This window comes from Anarrhichthys ocellatus, unplaced genomic scaffold (assembly GCF_004355925.1).
Source record: "Anarrhichthys ocellatus isolate YVR2014 unplaced genomic scaffold, GSC_Weel_1.0 scaffold58, whole genome shotgun sequence".
NCBI classification, from domain to species: Eukaryota; Metazoa; Chordata; class Actinopteri; order Perciformes; family Anarhichadidae; genus Anarrhichthys; species Anarrhichthys ocellatus.
In genome coordinates this window covers 2,316,741-2,335,760 of record NW_022280088.1, presented here as the reverse complement: position 1 = coordinate 2,335,760, position 19,020 = coordinate 2,316,741, and the positions used below count along the sequence as shown (strand labels likewise).

At 41.4% G+C, this 19,020-nt stretch overlaps 2 protein-coding genes across 4 annotated transcripts; one reads left to right on the top strand and one right to left on the bottom strand.

Annotated features, from left to right (window-relative positions):
* The first annotated feature begins 136 nt into the window (after nt 1-136).
* On the top strand, nt 137-4,278 carry ints12 (integrator complex subunit 12). Of its 2 annotated transcripts, none has more exons than XM_031871512.1 (7): nt 137-261; nt 1,161-1,325; nt 1,424-1,585; nt 1,770-1,951; nt 2,087-2,246; nt 2,376-2,519; nt 3,463-4,278. In XM_031871512.1, the coding sequence occupies exons 2-7, from the start codon at nt 1,170-1,172 to the stop codon at nt 4,018-4,020; spliced, it is 1,362 nt and encodes a 453-aa protein (XP_031727372.1). In that variant the 5' UTR covers nt 137-261; nt 1,161-1,169; the 3' UTR covers nt 4,021-4,278. The 2 variants fall into 2 exon arrangements, with proteins under 2 accessions (XP_031727372.1, XP_031727373.1); XM_031871513.1 differs by lacking the exon at nt 137-261 and adding an exon at nt 271-583.
* On the bottom strand, nt 3,984-17,635 carry arhgef38 (Rho guanine nucleotide exchange factor (GEF) 38). Of its 2 annotated transcripts, XM_031871510.1 has the most exons (14): nt 17,265-17,635; nt 12,149-12,333; nt 11,268-11,385; nt 11,020-11,167; nt 10,878-10,895; nt 10,496-10,695; nt 10,207-10,340; nt 9,881-9,985; nt 9,662-9,781; nt 8,391-8,765; nt 8,168-8,305; nt 7,461-7,662; nt 5,820-6,118; nt 3,984-4,982 (listed from the first exon to the last, which is right to left on the bottom strand). In XM_031871510.1, exons 1-14 carry the CDS (start codon nt 17,479-17,481, stop codon nt 4,800-4,802), a joined length of 2,442 nt encoding a protein of 813 aa, XP_031727370.1. In that variant the 5' UTR covers nt 17,482-17,635; the 3' UTR covers nt 3,984-4,799. The 2 variants fall into 2 exon arrangements, with proteins under 2 accessions (XP_031727370.1, XP_031727371.1); XM_031871511.1 differs by lacking the exons at nt 3,984-4,982; nt 5,820-6,118; nt 7,461-7,662; ... (5 more) ...; nt 10,496-10,695; nt 10,878-10,895 and having other exon boundaries at nt 10,930-11,167.
* Between the last annotated feature and the right edge of the window lie 1,385 nt (nt 17,636-19,020).

Below are 19,020 nucleotides of genomic sequence, written 5' to 3'. Positions count from 1 at the left end.
TAAAAATCTAGGTGGCATATTAAATTATTCATTAGATATAGACTGGAAGCTTATGTGAAATTGTTTTAATAACGCAATTTCCACCCAAGGTTCCGAGCGACTAGATTCCGGACATATTTAACGGTTGCACCGCTAACACATCCAGGCGAAGGCTGATCCCCGGCTTCTCATCTAGGAAGTGTTGAAGCCTGAACGTTAGTTGCTCACCAAAACGAAACTACCGAGTGAAGGGGCAGGTTTCTATAAGAAGCAGACTGTGAGGTAACGTAAACCAACTGAACAGTACCACCTGGCAACTTGGTTTTGTAACTGACAGTTGACGGGAAACGTAACTTTAGCTGCTGTGGCGCTAGGACTCGTGTGTTTTCTGGTTTGTACCAATATCGTCACAAAGCAACCAAATTAAATCCTTATTAGGGTATCAATGTCTTTCGTGCGGGATATTTTTTTGGACCCAACATGGGGGCGAATTTTAGTTCCGACCACCCTGTTCAGCACATAGTTATAGATGAAGCATCAGAGTGAACACTTGAACAGCCCTGGTTGACCTGTATTGTCTTTCATTCTCTTCAGGTTTTTTGGGGTAGGTGAGGGTTATTTCTCCCTATTTCTGCCCTCCTCTCATCTGACTTCAGTTTGTACAATCGCATCTTCTGTTCTCAGTATTTATGATCGTGGCTGCCAGTGCAAAAGTATGAAAACAATGATTGCATGAGAGACACGAACTGGGTGGGACTATAGGCTGCACTGAAGAAAGACAGACTTTTACCGATAAATATTTCAATCCTTCTAAATAATGAACGTGTATAGAAGATGTTTGCTTTTAGAAGAAGTTGAGTGATTCCAATTAGGAGGCTGTAGATGCAAAAAAAACAAAAAAAGCTTTACATCATGGTACAGTGTTGTATTAACTGTATCTGTGTAGATTTAAGCCCTTGAAATGATTGAATTGATATTTTGATCTTGGAATCAATCTAGTATTTTACCCCGAAGCTCTTAGCCAAGACAAATGTCAGTCCAAGTGAACACTGCAGTGTATATAAGGCATTTATATTTAATATATCTGTCGTTTGTGCAACACAGCTTGTCCTCCTTGGCAGTGGTATTTGATACATTTGTACAGAAGCTTAAAAAGCTGACATTTATTTTATGATTCCCAGTGTTTAGCCATGGCTGGACCTGTCAGTCTGGAGCTGGATCCGATCTTCCTAAAGGGACTGAGTTACCTACACTCCAAGAGTAAAGACTCGGTTGAGAAACTCAAAGCTTTACTAGATGAGTCCCTTTCAAGAGGAAGTGACTCGTCTTACCGTTCATTACAAAAAGTAAGGCGCTTATTACATTTTTTGTATTCATTATTTTTCAGTTCTCTTTCAATTTCATTGGAATGACATTGTTCTGTCTTATCGTTGTGTATCCTCAGGATATAGAGGTGTCCAAGGGGTCTGTGTCAAAACTGAGCTTAAGCAAACAGGACTCAAAGTCCTCCTCAAGTTCCTCATCCTCCAGCAGCAGCAGCAGCAGCAGCAGCAAATCCAGCTCGGAAAAAAGCAAGAAGGAGCCGGAAAAGAGGCCTGCAGAGAAGGTACGGAATAAATAGACTCCAAAACCATAGCGTCACTCATAGGCAAGAAAGACTAAGCAGATCCATACAGTTAGTGAGAGAGTAGAATAATCAAAAAGATGGCTATAAATTGACAGTGTTGTTATGACATTGATGTCAACAGGCATTGTCCAAACGGAACTCTTTCTGTCTTACTGACAAACAGGTCAGGGTTGACGTGGCTGAGGTGGACCCTCCCAAAAAGCCTCGTTTGGAGAAACCGGAGAACCGCTCTTCTCCAGTTACCGTTCAGACGAGCAAAGACCTCCTGCCAAACATAAATGACTACGATGAGACCAATGCGGATGACTTCGCGATGGAAATGGGCCTGGCTTGTGTGGTTTGCAGGTACATCTTAATTATTAGCAAATCAACAAAATGTAGTTTTCCTCTCATACGTGAGCTTCCAGATGTTGGTATGCTCAATCTTTGAGATACAAAGGTAAACGTACTAACCTGCAACATGCTTTTCCATCGTCTCAGACAAATGACAGTAAGCATGGGAAACCAGTTGGTTGAGTGCCAGGAGTGCCATAATCTGTACCACCAGGACTGTCACAAGCCCCAAGTGACAGACAAAGAAGTGAACGATCCACGGCTTGTGTGGTATTGTGCCCGCTGCACCAGGCAAATGAAACGTATGGTGAGGAAAACAAATTATAACCCGGTCTTTGTATGTATTTTTAGTGTGACTAATCAGTGTATAGTCATGCTAGTAGTTTCAGTATTGGTGTATTTTCTGTCTAAAACAAACTACTTGTCTGTCCTCTAGGCCCAGAAACCTCCACAGAAGCCATCTCCTGCATCTGCATCATCAGCGCCTGTTGTCAAAGACACACAGGTGAAAAAGACGGAGCTTAAAGCCAAGCCGGACACAACCAGCACCTTCCAAGCCTTCAAAAGAACAGAATTGAAGGTTTGTGTCAACTACGTATGGCTGTATGCTGCCTTTTTGACCCACAATAATATGTGCTGGTATTATTAGTTGCAAGTAAATGGACTTTCTAGTCTTCCGACCACTCAAAACACTCACACACAGATGGCAGAAGCTTCCATACAAGGTGCTAAACTGCTTATCAGAGTGTAAACTAATGGTCACAGCCTTCGGGAGCAGTGTAGGGTTCAGTAACTTGTGTTTAGCACAAATTAACTTGTATGTTAATTCAAGTCAGTGTGGGAATTTGGCTCGAGCAAGTTGAGTCATTGTGTAGCCTGCAGGTAACTCAATATGTATTTGCTCTACTACACAGTGATCCGAAGATATGTTAAAGGATAAGGCTGGTGTTCAATTTAGTTTTTAGTCTCTTGGAAAGACAAAGGCCAACACATGTGTTAGTCCATCTCTCAATACCTTCTTCTTACTGGTAATGGATCAGACTTTGCTGCACAAAAATCCATCATAACAATCCTCTCCACCACAATGTATTTCTTGGTAACATATAACATGAAGCAGTAGAAGAGATGGGTATATACCAACGCTAAATGATTACATTAATTAAATATGGTAATGCACAGGTATGATATGCATCTAAAGTTAAACCATCTCTCTTGCCATGAAATGGTAAATGAGCTTCCGTTAACAATAAAAACCTTTTTATATATATATATATATATATATATATATATATATATCTCTATCTATCTCAAACATACCTGCAAACCTAAATTACAGTATTTTTAAAGTAAACTCCTTTAATGAACATTTAATTAATTTGTTGGTGTTTGACTTCAGAAATAAAGGTGTCTTCTCAGGATCTTAATCTCAAAACTTTAAAAGTTATTATTGCAATACGACAATGAAATGTGAGGCTCTGTTGAATTTATGTTGTGATAATTGTGGTAACTATTTATAATTTCAGGCATCCACAACATCAGCCAATCCCACCAGCAGCAACTCCACCTCCTCAGGCAGCGGCCTTACAGGCTGGGCTGCGTTTGGCGCCAAGACGAGCCCGTCTCTAGCTGCCAGCTCCAAACTAGGTTCCTCAGGCCCGAGTGGGAGCCACAAGACCTTGTCCGCTCCTTCTGGCCAGAAACCTGTCGGGCTGTCTGGGCTAGCAGGAGCCAAGTCAGGTCTTGGGAGTGCAAAGACACCCGGGAGCGGAAACGGAAACGGCTCTAGCCAGGTGCCTCTAAAACCTCCTCCACCACTGACTCTGGGTAAGCAGCCTCTGAACCGTTCATCGAGCGGCGAAAGTCAAGGCAAAGGGCCGGCTTCGTCAGGGGCCGGCTCCCCGAGCGGCTCAAGTGGAGGAGGGAACGGAGGAAATAACGGAGGAGGTAACGGGAATAATGGGAATGGGTCAAAAGCTGCACCAGGGGACAAAGCGCCAACGTCCCAAGAGTCCCAGCTCAACGCCATGAAACGTTTACAACTGGTGAAGAAGAAAGCAGCGCAGAAGAAACTGAAGAAATGAGTAGAGAGAAACAAAGAGGGGGAGGAAGTGTGAGGGAGTAGAAAATAAATGTGGAAGTAGTGCCAGAGCGTTGTGTTTGTATTAAAAGAGCAACTGTACATGAGTAACACCATCCAGTCAAATACTTGAATCTTGCTTTGTATAATTGTATAAATGCTGCTGGACTGTGTATGTACCTCGTTTTGTCTTAACACGTATGACCGTTGGAAAAAGTGTCACTTTTCTTTAACGAACATTAAATCTCTTATTATAAACTCACTTTGTAGCATGTGGTGTCCTTGAATGTGTATTATTATATTCTGCGGGACAAATGGAGACTGGATCTCGTTTATTCATTACATAATTGTGAAAATATAAATTACATCATAGATTTCTTAATTTCACATTTAAATATAAACACTTCATGTATGAATCAGATCACATTAAATAATTAACTTCATTTATAAATCACTTCATTGATATAAACTCGCCAACACTGAAGTAAAAAAAAGTGCTCAGCACAGTGCCCTGCATGTATTTTCCTTCCATTAGTTATGTTAATCACAGATTACTGGTCAAGTCCCATCGGTGAGCTCTCATGATCTTCTGAAGGCAAAGATTCAACACTTTTGGTATGAGACATAAAAGATCTAGTGTTACCTGGTGCAATTTTCACTTTCACCAAGCAGAACTGTGACATGTTTTACAGTCAGGATTATTTCAATTAAGTGAGTTCGCTTGAAATGCCACAAATTGGTTTGGTTTTCTGGATATGATATGCATAAAAACAGTGCCTCTATTTATGCGTAGGACATCCTGCCAAGGTAGTTGGCGGGGACGTATCCCTTCTGTCCGTTAGCCTCAGCTAACCACCAATCCTTATTGCCTCCCAGGTCACTGAACTTAAGGATGCGGACATGCTGGTACTCCTGCAAGGTCAGCTCCTGGTCACAGCGTGCTTGAAATGCATGCACGGCATAGAACTGTGGAAAGAGATGCAAATCAGATGTAATCAGGGGCAAATCAAATTAACAGTAGTAGTGTGTGTGTTGTTTTAAATAGCACAAACATAATTCGCACTGACATCATTAAATAATATTTAAGTGTATCCTCCTATACATCCAGAAGGTGGCACTGTTTATTAGCTTTCCACGTGGACAGAAGGTTACCAGCAGTCAATTTACAATCTACTGAGCCTAATCAAACTTCATGTTTTAAGACCAATAACTGTGTTGTGTTATGATGAAGATCAGAGTCATATTGGGTAGTCATAGTGTGTGTGTGTGTGTGTGTGACAGCACACAGTCATCATGTAATGTTGTTCACCCCATTTAATTTCAATGCAAGCTAAACAGAGACAGCACTGGCTGAGCAGAGGTTTACTGGCCCTCTGTAATAACACCTCTCAGATTTAACAGGTGGAGTCTCATATGTGAGGAGGCACTTATGGCCAGTTTAAGGTGGCTTGCTGAGCGGTTATTTTATTGTAATTATCAGGTTTGTGTGGTGTGTGGTTTGATGTGTTTCAGTTTTGTCCCCTATTTTCTAGGTCCCTGATACTGCTTGGTTCATTTGAAAGTAGACATCTATGCACATGAGCATGCTTGAGTGAGGCTTGTAGTGTTTCTGCAACTGTTGATTTTGCAAACCTCACAAAGGACATTGATCTTCTGGACATTGACTGTTCTCAAGCTCACAACCAAAGCTGATCAAAGAAATGTTACCTGTCCCTCCTGTTCTAAACACTGCAGTAGCTTACAATGACATCAGCACGGTGATAGAACACTTCAGAATAAATACATGCAGGCCACCACACACACCTGATGAGCCTCCGTGTCCTCCAGATTTTCGGGGCTGTCTGGCTCCCCCTGCAGTCCAGAGAGGGTCGAGCCACTGTCAGTGGTGTTGAGGTTGAAGCTGCGCAAGCTGCTGCTGCCACTGCCTGACACGAACAGGCTGAGGTCGTCAAAGTCCTCATCCACCATGGCAGGCGTCTGCGGCTGCTGCTGCGGCTGCTGCTGCTGCTGCTGCTGCTCTTTTGCCATCTTGCCTTTCCGCTGGGAGTCCCTGAGAGGGTTGTACTGCTTCAGGAATGTGGAGTAGACATAGCCCTGTGCGCCTAACAGTGACACAAAGGGGCAGTTTGTCACGATGCCTGACCTTTCTGAGTTCATTTTAAAGGGGTTAGTTCAGTCAAATTGAAACAAATACATTCTCACTTCCATCGAGTGTTATCTAGCAATGCAGATAGTTTAAAGTAGTCCAGGTTTCAAGATATGTATCTCTTACATTTCCTCGATCAGACACGCCAAACACTGAAAAATCCACTCTCTTCAAAAACAACCATTTTTGTACAAACTAGTTCTTCGGTAGAAATGAGTTCCAATAAATAATTCGATCTGTGGATTACCCAGGGAATTTTTTTCGGAAGTTTTTCATATATGTATATTTTTTGTATTTAAGCACGACAATCAAAATTCCATTCACATCGTAATAAGGAGGAGACAAACCTAAGAGACTGACCACAAAACCCGAAAAAAACCTTTCTCCTTCACTCCTTCACTTGGGTTAACTGACCCTTTAAATGTCTAACAGCAAGGTCAATACAGGGCAAACTGCACTTCATACCATATTTTCCTTTGTTTATCAAAAAACCGCTTCATAATTCATGTTTTTAATACACTATATGGGACTACATGTCTTACATTAAGGCTGTAAGGCTTTGCATTTGCTTACACAATCTTAAATCCATATGAGTGAACCGAGGAATGTGTAAATGTCAAGCAAGCATATTCATAGTGTTGATATCAACAGAAGGATGAATAACAACTTCCTGTGAATGCTTCTAATCCCAGAGGAAAAGACAAGTCTGTGAAGAATGTACTTCGCACCAAGAAACATGCACACACTTATTTTTTTCTAGACTCAGAAAAAAAAGAACTTGTTATTGCCGAATACAGAGAGGCGTGCAAGCGTCATCTCTCCGTCCTTGTTTCCCAATACCCATAGGGAGAGTCTTTGTACTCTAGGCAGCGCTGCTTACAACACGCTGAGGTTTGTTCCAAACAAGACATTGGGATCTCAGGTGCCTCTGCAAGACGTGGAGGGGAGCTGGAGACAAGCTATGGAGTTGGCCCTGTTGAGAGGCAACCATCTCCAGAGGCAGGCAAAGAGGAACCAGCAACCATGACATCACAGGAGCCTCCGGGACTAATTCTTGTGTGCTGACTTGTCAGTGTCAGAAAGTAAAGTTTTGTGTGTCTACACAGCCTCAGTCATCGAACAGATGCAGGTATATTCACAGAGTAATGTGTATTAAAGGAGACCCATACCAACCATATACCTGCAGGTGATCTGGTGTGATAACTTAATTCACCTTTTGTGTCTTACTAACAGAATGTGCAAAGAGCTACCGCTGCCTCATGGGTCTTTGTCCCACACACACACATGCAAACACTTGCCTCCAGTGTGAACGAGCCAGCGGCTGCTGCTGCCTAATGGGTCCGTGTCCTCCAGCAGGGCTACCAGCTCTCCCTCCAGTAGGCTGAGGTCCTGCTCCTGGCAGCCGTTACACTTCCTCTTCAGCTGGTGCAGGTGGCTCAGTGGGTATTCTGCCAGCAGCCAGGCTCGCTGTTCCTCGGTTTGATGCTGCACCTCCGGCATCTGGAGGACACAAAGGGTGTAATTATTTGAAGTGGGTCTGGTTGTGTGGGCACATGTAGGCACATTGTTGGTTATCATTGAGGTTATTCTAAGGAGGGCGGAAGGTAAAAAGCTCCAGGCGGTCGGAGAAATAGATCCACTCACATGTCCGAGCACAAGCACACTCTCATATAAGTACTGGTGTACATACATATGGGTCTACACCTACACACATATAGATAAGTCTCATGGGATTGATACCTGGTGGAGCTTTGGGTTTCCAAGAGCCCCAGTTGATCACAGCACTGCCTTTGATAAGATTTATAGCTGCTCATGTTTGGCTTGGAATTGGTTAAACAAAGTACAGGAATAATGTGTGACTTTTGTTTCAACCTGGAGTCAATGAGAAGTTTACAGACACTTAAAGAATAAACCAGGGATCTAACTGGTACAGATTGCAGACTATAATGTGCATTTCTTTCTCCAGATGTGAATAATCTCTTCTAGATTATTTCCACTTTCTTACTGCTATTTTCTTGTCTCGTTGTCTCTCAAAGCTGACTTTTCGCTCCATCAACTTCTGTGCGTTGTCCTTGACAGAGGTCAGATTGTTCAGCTCATCCATGATGCTGTTCTGCACTTCAGCAATGTTTGACAATGGAGCCTGAAAAGACAAACACGACACACTTTAGCTTCAATATTGAACAGACTGAAAACGAATGAGTGTTATTAATGTGTGGGATCCTCACTGGTAGCTGCTGTATGGATGGGGAACGGAGTAGTATTCTATCCATCAGCCCTCGGAGCAGGGCCACTAGATACACCACGCAGTTTGTCAGGATAGTATAGGCGGCCATGTTGAACCTCTGTAACTCTTCCACTAGCAAGGCATTGAGAGCTTCATAGTCCCTCCTGGCGGGACCGGACGGGTCTTCTGACACCAGCGAAGGCGAGGAAGAAGTGGTGGATGACATGGATGAGGATGAAGAAGAAGAAGAGCGCTCCAGGCGGCTGCAGTAGTCCAGCAGCTTGTCATATCGCTTCTGGATGAGCTTCTGTGGGCCTGTGAACATGCCTTGCAGGGAGGAGAGGGGGGCGAGGACCAACTGCTCCATACTGTCTTTCTGCAGCAAAAAGTCAACGAGGCAGGCAGATGATGAATAGAGATTTCCAGTATTGCCATTAAGTATTCTCTGTACATGTAAACAGGTACTTTAACATAATTCTGTGTGTTTTTATATGAATTTTATATATAAATGGCTTGTTTTCAGAATGCAGTAGTTCACAATAATTTTCTCCTACGGGAGACAGCAAAGTATGCCTTAGCATTAACCAGAGCTGCTACAGCTTGCTTTTCATGCAGACAAACAAGACGTAGTGATGTTTTTCAGCTTACAGTAATGCTTAAGCAGACATTACAGGCTCCGTCTTTCATAGCGTGGAGCATATAATGGGTAGTGCTAAACATAAAGTAAAAAGAACAGTTTCTCTGGTGAAAATGTTCTGTTTCCTGAAGTATCTATCAGTTACAGCTGTCATGTGGTCGTTATAGGAGACACAATGGATCCCCTTTCATAATAAATAAGTCTGTCGATTTGCTTCTTAGAGTGCCATTGCCTTTGTATCTACACTTCTTTTGTAAAGCTTATTACAGGCTTTGGTTTGAGGCTGTGCAATACAAAGAACCGTATTCAACGGTATAGTTATCTCAGAAATGGCCACAGAGAGAAGAGGGGAGGAAAGGGAAGGTGGCAGTTACTGAGGGACCGAGTAGGGAGAATAGAGGCACAGAAGAAGAGGATTAATAAAATGGACAGAAGACAGGTAGCTGTGGGCAAAGTGACAGATGACTCACAGTTGGAGGGTGAATCGGAGGTCATGTAGGAATAGGACAGCAAAGCAAGGACAGAAGATTCAGGGAGGAGAGGGAAAATCTGGGCTGTAAAGTAAACTATGCCCTGAATAAAACTAATAACATTGTTGTTGTTGTTGTTGTAAAGGAAAAAAAGCCATATCTTACAAAGTGCTTATAGGGGTCATTTCCATTATTGTCTGAAGAGCCGTTTGTGCGATTTTTGTTTGGACCCTTGATGATGTCCTCCATGTCCTGGACATTCTGAACAGCTACAGACACCATCTCCTGCAGAGCAGATATCAAGGAAAAAAGTCTCTGAAAGTTAATAGAATATTTCAAACCATTAAAAACACACACGCTTTGCAGTAGGACACGCTAACCTACCTGAGTGTGCTGCAGGTAACATTGAACGTTCTTGGCCAGCTGCCTCACAGCCTTCTCCAGACTCCTGAACAGCTTCTCCTCTCTATCAAATATTTCATCTCTCACCTACAGACAGAAGAGTTTAAACATGCTTAAACAGTAGCTAAATACCTAATATGCATCTGCCTTACGCTACTAATAACTGCGCAACAATTTGTATATCAATAATGACCTTTAGGCCAGAACATTTTATTTAAAGTGTCATGTCAACAAGCCTCATAACTTTTATTCCATGTACTCATTTGTATTGCCGTGAGAGAGTGAGGAGGGAACTGTAAAACTCTTACCTGTGGTTCAACTCCAGTGAGGATCTTGAGATAGCCAGCGAACCTGTCGCTTTTCTTCCGTATAGAGTGGATGTTGAACTTGTTTAGTTTGCGCCTCAGTGTGCCTTCATCCTCCAACCTCTTATACTTCATAACTGAGAATGAAAAGAAAAGAAAATTGAAATGGAAGATAATCTACAACGAACTAACTTTGTTGTCACATGAGTTAGCAAAATCACAAATTTGAGAAATAAAAAGACATCAATGATAAAACACCTGTGTGTGTGTGTCACTGTAAATGAAACATCACCTATATCTTTGCGTCTCTTGAACTCGTTGATGTTAACATTGATGATCTTGGCAGCAGTGAACGCCTCGTGCAGCGGGTGATGGTCAGGGTGGTCTTCAGGTGTGGCATGCCACAGCTCCCCGAGCAGCAAAGGGTACTTCATGATCCTCTGGACCGGTTTGATGAGCAGTGAACCCATGTCCAGCAAGTTGGGTTTCCCTCTATGGGAATGAATGTATTATACAGGAAACGATTATTGACATGAACAGACCGACAGAACAGAGATTCGCGACGTGGAACAAAAACATAACCAAAACTGCTAACCAGGATCTATATATTACAATATATCTAATGTAGAATTCAGTATATTTTGAATACCAATTTATCATTGAAGGGTACTCACTCTTGGTCGTAGATTTTCCTATAGTTACAAAGACAAAGAAACACAGTCACCAATAAAATAAAAAACAACGTTAAGAATATCAGGAAAGTTATGATAAGATAACAATATGAGAACAAAAATTGAGAGACGTGACTTGACTTACTTCAGAGCTAATATACATGTGGTGAAATGTTGCTTTATTTCTTCCTCTTTCTCATAGGATTTGAGTGACATGTTGGCATCATCATGATGGTAACAGTAAATCTTATATACATCTTCTAAAGCTGCCTTCACCTGGATGAATATATCTCCTTCAAAAAAAAAAAAAACAGGACATGAGATCAGGACATAAACCAGAGCAGTAAAAGTCAAGAAAGGTTCAAGTCAGGCATGTAGTCAAAATGGCATTACCTATGACAACTGCCTCTGGATCAGGGTCAGCTATGGCCTCATGCAGTCTGTGAAGGAGTGCTGCAGAAACTTCACTCACTGTCTCTGTGTTGGTGAACAACCTGTCTACATCCACAACCTGATGGACAAGGAAATTAAATATTCCATGCAAATTAATTTTTCTGTCAAAATGTGAACCAGAATCACTGCATAAATAAGCCATCATTTAAATATGAATTCACCTTCATTTTAATATTCCAATGCTGATTCCTGTGGTACATAATGTTTGTATCTCATGTTTCTCGCTATTGACCAAAGCTGCTGTGTTAGCTACAGCCAATATGATCACATACTTCACACAAATGTTCAATAAGGGGGTGATTATTACTCATATATTAAGTCGTATATCATGAAACTCTGGCAAGCAAGACAGGAAGTGAGAAGAAAAAACTAAAAAACCTAAGAGGCATATAGATAATATTGTCTAAATCAAATGAGTCACACTATACTACTAGCAAACACTAAAGTCCACTCAAAAGGATTTTTAACTGTAGTTTCTGTGTGCAAAACGGAGAGCTTTCCACTGTCAGTTGAACATAACATTTTTTTTTCTCTTGATTTGAGCAATAGAGCTTGAGAAAGGAGCATGCCACAGTAATTCTATGTGCCCTAGTTTGTTTATGCAAAGAGGACTGGAGTTAAAATAGCTGCTGCTAGCTTTGGATATTCGTGCTATTTATAGTTTTAGCAAGGAATACGATTCCTTAACCAATCATTTCAAAATGTTTGCGGCTCAAACTTTATCTCAACAAAATGTCACCATTAAATAACAACACTATTGTAGCATGTGTGGAGTTAATACCACATTAAACCTTTCTTTGGGGGTCCTGAAAAGCAGGTACCTGCAGATTCCGTAGAGGCTGGACCACCTCTCTGATGCACAGCTCCAGGTCTGTGAGGAAGTCCTTTTCAGTCTGCACGAGCTCCTGAATGACCTTTGCCCTGCGGCTCATCTTTCTTAAACGGACCTCCTCCGGGTCCAGTGCTGGAGAGGGGGGTGTGGACCAGTCGTTTGGTGTCATTTTCTCTGGGAAAAGTTGACATTATAAGATTTGTATCAAATAAACAGGTGTTTACGTGGCTGGCCAGTCACATTCTTGTGTACTATGACAGCATCTGGCCCAGTCATAAGGGTCATATAAGGACAAAGAGAATGTATGATATTGTGAGCATAAACCTACATGCTGCTGTAAATCTGCAATTTCCCCTAAAAAACGATGTGTTTGCCAACATTTCAAGCCATCTGTGTGCATTATCTAAAATGCTGGTAAACACCTTCCCCCTGTGGGCTGTGCATGCTTGGAAAAACCAACATCTCTTCGAAATCATCGGCTTGTCGCCTGAGCACCCATCAGTATTTCACAGTGATATAATTATTTTGACTCCAGCGCCAAAAGGCCTCACTTAACATGCCAGTCAGGCTCACTCCTCTTTTTTTTATTGCCCTGCTCTCTAATCAGTGTGTGGCTGCTCTGTGCTTTGCATGACAGGCAGGAGTGTCTGTTCAGGGAAGAGGGGTGCTTCCTTGCTGCCTAATCGACGCCACACACCACTTCCTTCTCTGGGGTGGGTGGGGGGGTGGGGGGAGGGACTGCGAGGCTTGTGTCAGGTTACAGAACTAATCGTGCCGCTGATGTAATGCGCCCTCGTGCTCAGGCATTCCATCTGCTCAGACTGGGAGTTTGCGGCGGGGGGGGGGGGGGGGGGGGTGGCACACAATGATTAACACACACCTACGTATGCAAGGACACACACAGAGTGATTCACACAGTAATACATACACACAGTCATACATGCACACACACACACACACACATACAAACAAATTCACTACACCCACCTCAGCTGACTCATTTCACACAAGTATGCACATATACAGCATAAGATTTGACAGAAGAAGTTTAACTTAGTGTAGATACTATTACCAAGACTGTTACAGTATGTATTCACACCTTGTATGTGCTCTCATTAGTTTGATTCTGGGTTTGGACCAGATCTCTTTTTTTTGGACACGATAAGCAAAGTAGACAAGAAAGTGAGGAAGTTGCACCGTTAAAGAAAACAAGCAGGGCAGGTGTAGGGACATTCTTTTTTGCCCCTTTGTTTCCTCATCATTTCATTAAAAAAAATCTTTTATTTATTTAGTCAGAGGCAACAGGAAGTTGCAGATGTAATGAAAGAGCTGTGGGGGAAAGGTACAGTAACTCGTGGCTGAAGCTGAGTAGAATGGCCCATGTGTCTCTGGTCAGTGGGCAGTACTTTCTCATGAATGCTAACACTGTACAGATTGCGTTCACACCTGGCTGACTCCTGCAGAGATCTGATCACATTCTGCTTGCAACGCTGCATACAGGGACACCTTACATTTGTCTTTTTTTCCCTTGAGATACATGAATTCACCTGCAGAGGTAAATAATCCCCTCTCTGAAAATCTCAACGAAAACTAAACATTATAAATTTTACAAAGGTGATATTCATTTGAGAGAACATGTTTATGTATCTTGATACATATTTCCTTTTAATACTTGATTTAAATGCTTATTGTACAGTGTACCAGTTGAAGCTGCTATACTCTCCTCCCCACATTTCATCTCCTCTCAATGATTGCAGACAATGTAACAGCTGACAAATATATATTTTTTAAATCATTAAATCACATTTCTTCTTTGTCTTTGGTAAACTCAGTGTACACAACACACATATAACTGAACTGTGAAGTCATACACCTTTTCCTCCAGTAGTTATTAATTAACTGATATGACTTCAAGAAATAGTCACGGTCATCTGTTGTATTAGTCTAATGAAGCTTTGAAATAAATCCCTGATAAACATATATCCACATTTTATTGCAACAAACAAACTGTTTTACTGGTGGAAATGTTATATAATATAAGTGTCAAATTCATGTTTCGGCATTATCATGAAGTGTCACGTGTCTACGTGGGCTTTCAGCGTGAAAAGAGAACCCCAGAAACACTGAAAACCTCCCCCCGTGAGAAGAATCCTCTTAATGGCAGATTCATATTCTATTTTCAATCTGGTTTTCAGCCCTTTTCATAGATCATTACCTTTTACTCCAACATATTATTGCCACTCTATAAAGTCTTAATAACATAAGTGATATAAAGATTCTCTTAAAAGCACTTTGAATTCTTTGTGAAAGTTGTACCATTCACAACTGGCTTTGAAAAAAAAATATCCTGCACTGACACATTCACAATGAAATAAAAAGTAAAATATATTGTAGCCTATCTACTCAGCAGTAGATCTGTGCTGACTTCTGCTTTTTGCCAGCATTATGTTTGGTTGCCGCCACAGGAGTTCCCATGAAAGTGGATACAAGGCTTTTCACTGTTCAGCCCATTGAATGGAATCCAACAGACGGCCCAAGAACAGAATACAAGGCATGGTGTATCACGTATCGCCAGCAAGAAAAATGACACGCCTGACTTTGCCACACAGCAAAGTGCACAATGGGAAATCTATTACGGAGAATACTGAGAATATATTTTAGATAAAGTACACTGCCATTTTAGAAAGCCTGAAATTGTCTACATAAACCAGGGGTCTCAAACTCAAGGCCCGCGGGCCGAATCCGGCAACCACGTCATTTTATGTGGCCCGCGAATCTGCCAGCAAAAAAAAAAAAAAATAAAAAAAAAATAATAATAATAATAATAACAATTAAAAGTTAGACTTGATAACAAAAATATCCACATAGTCAAAATTATGAGATATAAAGTCGAAGTTACGAGATAGAAAGTCATAACTATGATAGAAAGTCATAATTCTGAGATGGAAAGTCAAAATGATGATAGAAAATCGAAGTTATGAGATTGAAAGTCATAATTCTGAGATACTTAAACACACAGTCATAGAAGCAGCTCTTTGGCTGGTTACTGTACACTTGACATGGAAATGTATTGTGAGTACATTGAAGACTACTTTAAACGTGACTTTAAAACACATGAAATACTTCACGTGGGATTGTACAAACACACCCTTGAAAGGATTTTAAGCATTGAACAAAGTTATTGTAATAACTTGTGTTTGATATTTATCTTTGCTATTGTCTTTAATAGTTTGATCTTTGATAGAGTAATGTGGGTTTCTTAAATTAAAAGGATTTAAGTTATAATAACAGAAATGTGCTTAAATATATTTACATATGTACACTGCATGTACAATATTTGTACACTTGAATAAACAATAATCAAATGCAGAGACAGTTATTTAACAATATGTTAGGAGTAGTTACATTTACAACCGGCCCTTTGTGGGCAACCATAATGCTGATGTGGCCCGGAGTGAAAATGAGTTTGAGACCACTGACATAAACGATTCATAATAATAATACATTTTTTAAAGAAAGTTGGACAGTTATCTTCTGTTAACATTCATGGAAAAAAATGCATGTAAGGCAAAAAAGCCTCAAGGTGACACACATACTCGAACGCACAGAGTGAGAAAGAGTTCAGTCCTCATACAATACAAACCCACGTCAAAGTAACCTGCTCCATGCGGGATATTCAGATAAATACATATGAATATTTAGTTCAGTACTGTCACTTCATGTGAATTTTGCGTCAGATCTATTCGATTTAGTTACTGTAAATAATTAGACATAGTGATGTCATGTTGCCATGGTTTTGTGGCTTGCCCAACCTGTCTGACAAGCACATGTGACTGGCTGTCGAGCAGCAACTCACATGTTTCCTCTTTCAGTGATGTCATCGTTCTGTCAATATTTGTGATGGCAATACCACTGTAAATATGTAAGGCAGCTTGTCAGGTGTCAGGCTAAATTCAAATAGGGCGGGTGATTGGTTTACTGAAAACACCCCCAATGTTATTTGACAACCCTGCCTGCCATTACGCAGGTCAGTCAAAAAAAACAACCTGAAAGTGCAAAGGAGTGTCTCCATTTCATGTAAACAGAGCAGATGCTGATAAGGCAAGTGTGTGCGTGTGTGTGTGAAAGCTATCTTCTCAGTGCAACACCAAGTGAGAAGTAGGTTATGCTATTTTAAACAAGGTGCCATTAATCATTTTGATGTGTGATGTGTATTGTTCACCAGGAAAGGAATCCTAGAAACAAGTGGCACAGGAAAGCCTACATACTTCTGCTAATCTTTAATAGTAACCCCCTGATGACACAATGATGTCACTCATTTTGCCTGAAGTGCAGCATTCCCGGTCACTAAGTGCACTCTTAGGACAGGTGAAGCCAGTTTTTTTCTGAAATGTGGACACGTGTGTGTCAGTGAAAAGATTAGGTCAACAGTTGTGATGAGGAAACAAACAGCTGGGTTATTATTCCTACTAGTTCTTACCTCAACCAATGCAAATTGTTTTATTGTATTCAATGTGAACCAAACTGTAAGACCAATCGTCAGACGTCACTTGGAAGTCGTTGGATTAAACTTGGTAATGAATATTTATCTGAACATCCGTCCTCACGCGTCACTGCTGTCTATAGGTCTTGTTTACTAGCTGGTCTGGAACACTTTTAAAGCCACTCCTCTGTGCCCGAGTTTGGAGCACAGTTTGCATATGTGGCTGCATCCCTGTGGGAGTATCTCCTGCTCAACACATAGTAACACAACAGGTGCCCAGTATCCAGAGCTATACAGCAGTGCCCAATTTATGTGCATCGCTGACAAATGTACGCATGAAGGGTTTTTTTGTACCGTCTATATCTGTATGTTTCTCTAAATTGCTGTTAAAGCAAATACCCCTTGTTGTGTATGTGTGTGTTGAACATTTGCCCTGAAGCCATAGATGCTGCTCTTAAAGTCTGTCTATAATGGACACATTTGTCTAAAAGTTCTCTACAGTATGTTATCAACAAGTTTGCAAAGTAAAGAGTTGAGAGACTTTTCCCACTGAGTGTTGGCTCACGTGTGTATAGATTGTTGCTATAGTTTTGACCCCCAGGGAGGTCATTGGGTGGTGTACCTTTCAGTTTAGCGCTGTACTCCGTCTTGTCAGACTGACTCCTCCTCACCAGCGTCCCGAGGATGATGTCACCTTTGGCAGAGTCCTCGACCACAATAGTGTCCGTCTTTCTCCTCTCCAGGTAACGCAGGAACACAGGCCGGTTCCTCCTCTTTATCACTTTGTCCTTCTCTTTTTCCTTCTCCTTCTCACCCCCGCTGGCCTCAGTGGGTTCCATGGTGAGGCCTTCAGCTCCCTTTCAGAGCAGTCAAGGAGAAAAGAAGGGGAAGAGAGAGGGACAGGAAGAGGGAGAAAGAAACAGAGAGAGAGAGAAAGAGAGAGCGAGCGGGAGAGCCTGGGAAGTGCAACAGGTGCAGTGTTCACTGACTGCACTGACTGTCAGCTCTGCACAGGTAATATAGCTCCTCCCTGCCTACCTGTCATGAGAGCCATGTGGCCACACCTCTCCCCTGCTGTGCCAGGCTTCTTCCCTCTTCTGCTACACTACGAACCATCCAGACCTCTCAGGTCGTCTGGGACAGGTCTGCATATACTGTCCCCAGAGAAACATGGAGAAGCAGCATTTAGTTTTAATGCACCATATATCTGGAACAAACTCCCAGAAAACTGCATCTCAGGTGCAACTCCCACTTCCTTTAAACCAAGGCTGAAGACTATTCTGTTTGCTGTTGCCTTTTATTCAGTAAATGATTGATGATAAATGATTACAATGCATTGTTACTTATATTTTTGTCTTATTCTATATTAGCTTGTTTGTTTTTTCTATTCTCTTGGGTTTTTAATGAGTGTTTTTAAATCTACTTAAATGTCCTTTTATAATGTGATTTTTTATGTTAAGCTTTCTCAATTGCCTTGCTGCTGAAACGTCCCATATAAATACACTTGCCTTGCCCTCAGAGCATTACGTTCATTCAGGGAGAGGGTTTGAGGACAGAGCAATGACCTCCAGCTACAGTCTTATTTTACTAAAACTAAAACTAAATGTCCTCAAAATAAAATGCATGTGATACCTCACAGAGACACTCACAATATTAGACAATTAAGTATTTATGTGAATGGCCAGGGTGCTGTAAATCCTGTAAATCATACTTGCCATTACAGAGACACAATGAATAAGTGAATTCCAAATCAAGTCAGTTGAACATTTCATTTACACTCTACTCTACTTTAATTGTAGGAAAAAGAAAATGAAGTGAATCAAACAACCTCAACTTACACGGTCTATATTGCCGCAGCAGCTGCATTACACTAAACGTTTCACATCACTATTGAACTTCAGCAAAAGGGCAAAGATTGTTCAAGGACATGAAGCTGCTGCACTCGTATCTGTGACTAATTGCTGTGTCAGGTTTGGGGTTTTCAGTGGTTTTGAAACAACGGGGGTTGTTTGTCAAACTGTGATAATCACATTGTCATATTACTACACAGGGTATTTTCTAAGTCTTTGTTTCTCTATAAAAACCCAATACATTTACACTCATAAAATGTCATATCTGGTTAGACAGGTAATTTATCAACACACAATGATTTCTGGTCCACCAGAGGTCCTTGTAAGAACAATGAATGGATGCATTTCCTCCCCATTGAAACCACAGGTAATGAGCACACCCATTGTGTTTTCAGATCACTGTGCTGATAGCGCACCTGTTTAACTTCAATTAGACTAGTAAACACATATGGCTCTCAACTCATCAACATAAGACTGTATATCTCACACTGCATTGTCATCATCGTCAGTGTGTAAGAAAAACTCAAG

Excerpts from the sequence above, each read along its gene's own strand:
- ints12 (XM_031871512.1), top strand. The coding sequence starts at position 1,170 with ATGGCTGGACCTGTCAGTCTGGAGCTGGATCCGATCTTCCTAAAGGGA. Across the intron at positions 1,326-1,423 it reads CTTACCGTTCATTACAAAAA|GATATAGAGGTGTCCAAGGG; the intron begins GTAAGGCGCTTA and ends GTGTATCCTCAG. Across the intron at positions 1,586-1,769 it reads AAAAGAGGCCTGCAGAGAAG|GTCAGGGTTGACGTGGCTGA; the intron begins GTACGGAATAAA and ends ACTGACAAACAG.
- arhgef38 (XM_031871510.1), bottom strand. The coding sequence starts at position 17,481 with ATGGAACCCACTGAGGCCAGCGGGGGTGAGAAGGAGAAGGAAAAAGAG. Across the intron at positions 8,766-9,661 it reads ATGACCCCTATAAGCACTTT|AAAGACAGTATGGAGCAGTT; the intron begins GTAAGATATGGC and ends TTTTTGCTGCAG. Across the intron at positions 4,983-5,819 it reads AGGACACGGAGGCTCATCAG|TTCTATGCCGTGCATGCATT; the intron begins GTGTGTGTGGTG and ends CTCTTTCCACAG.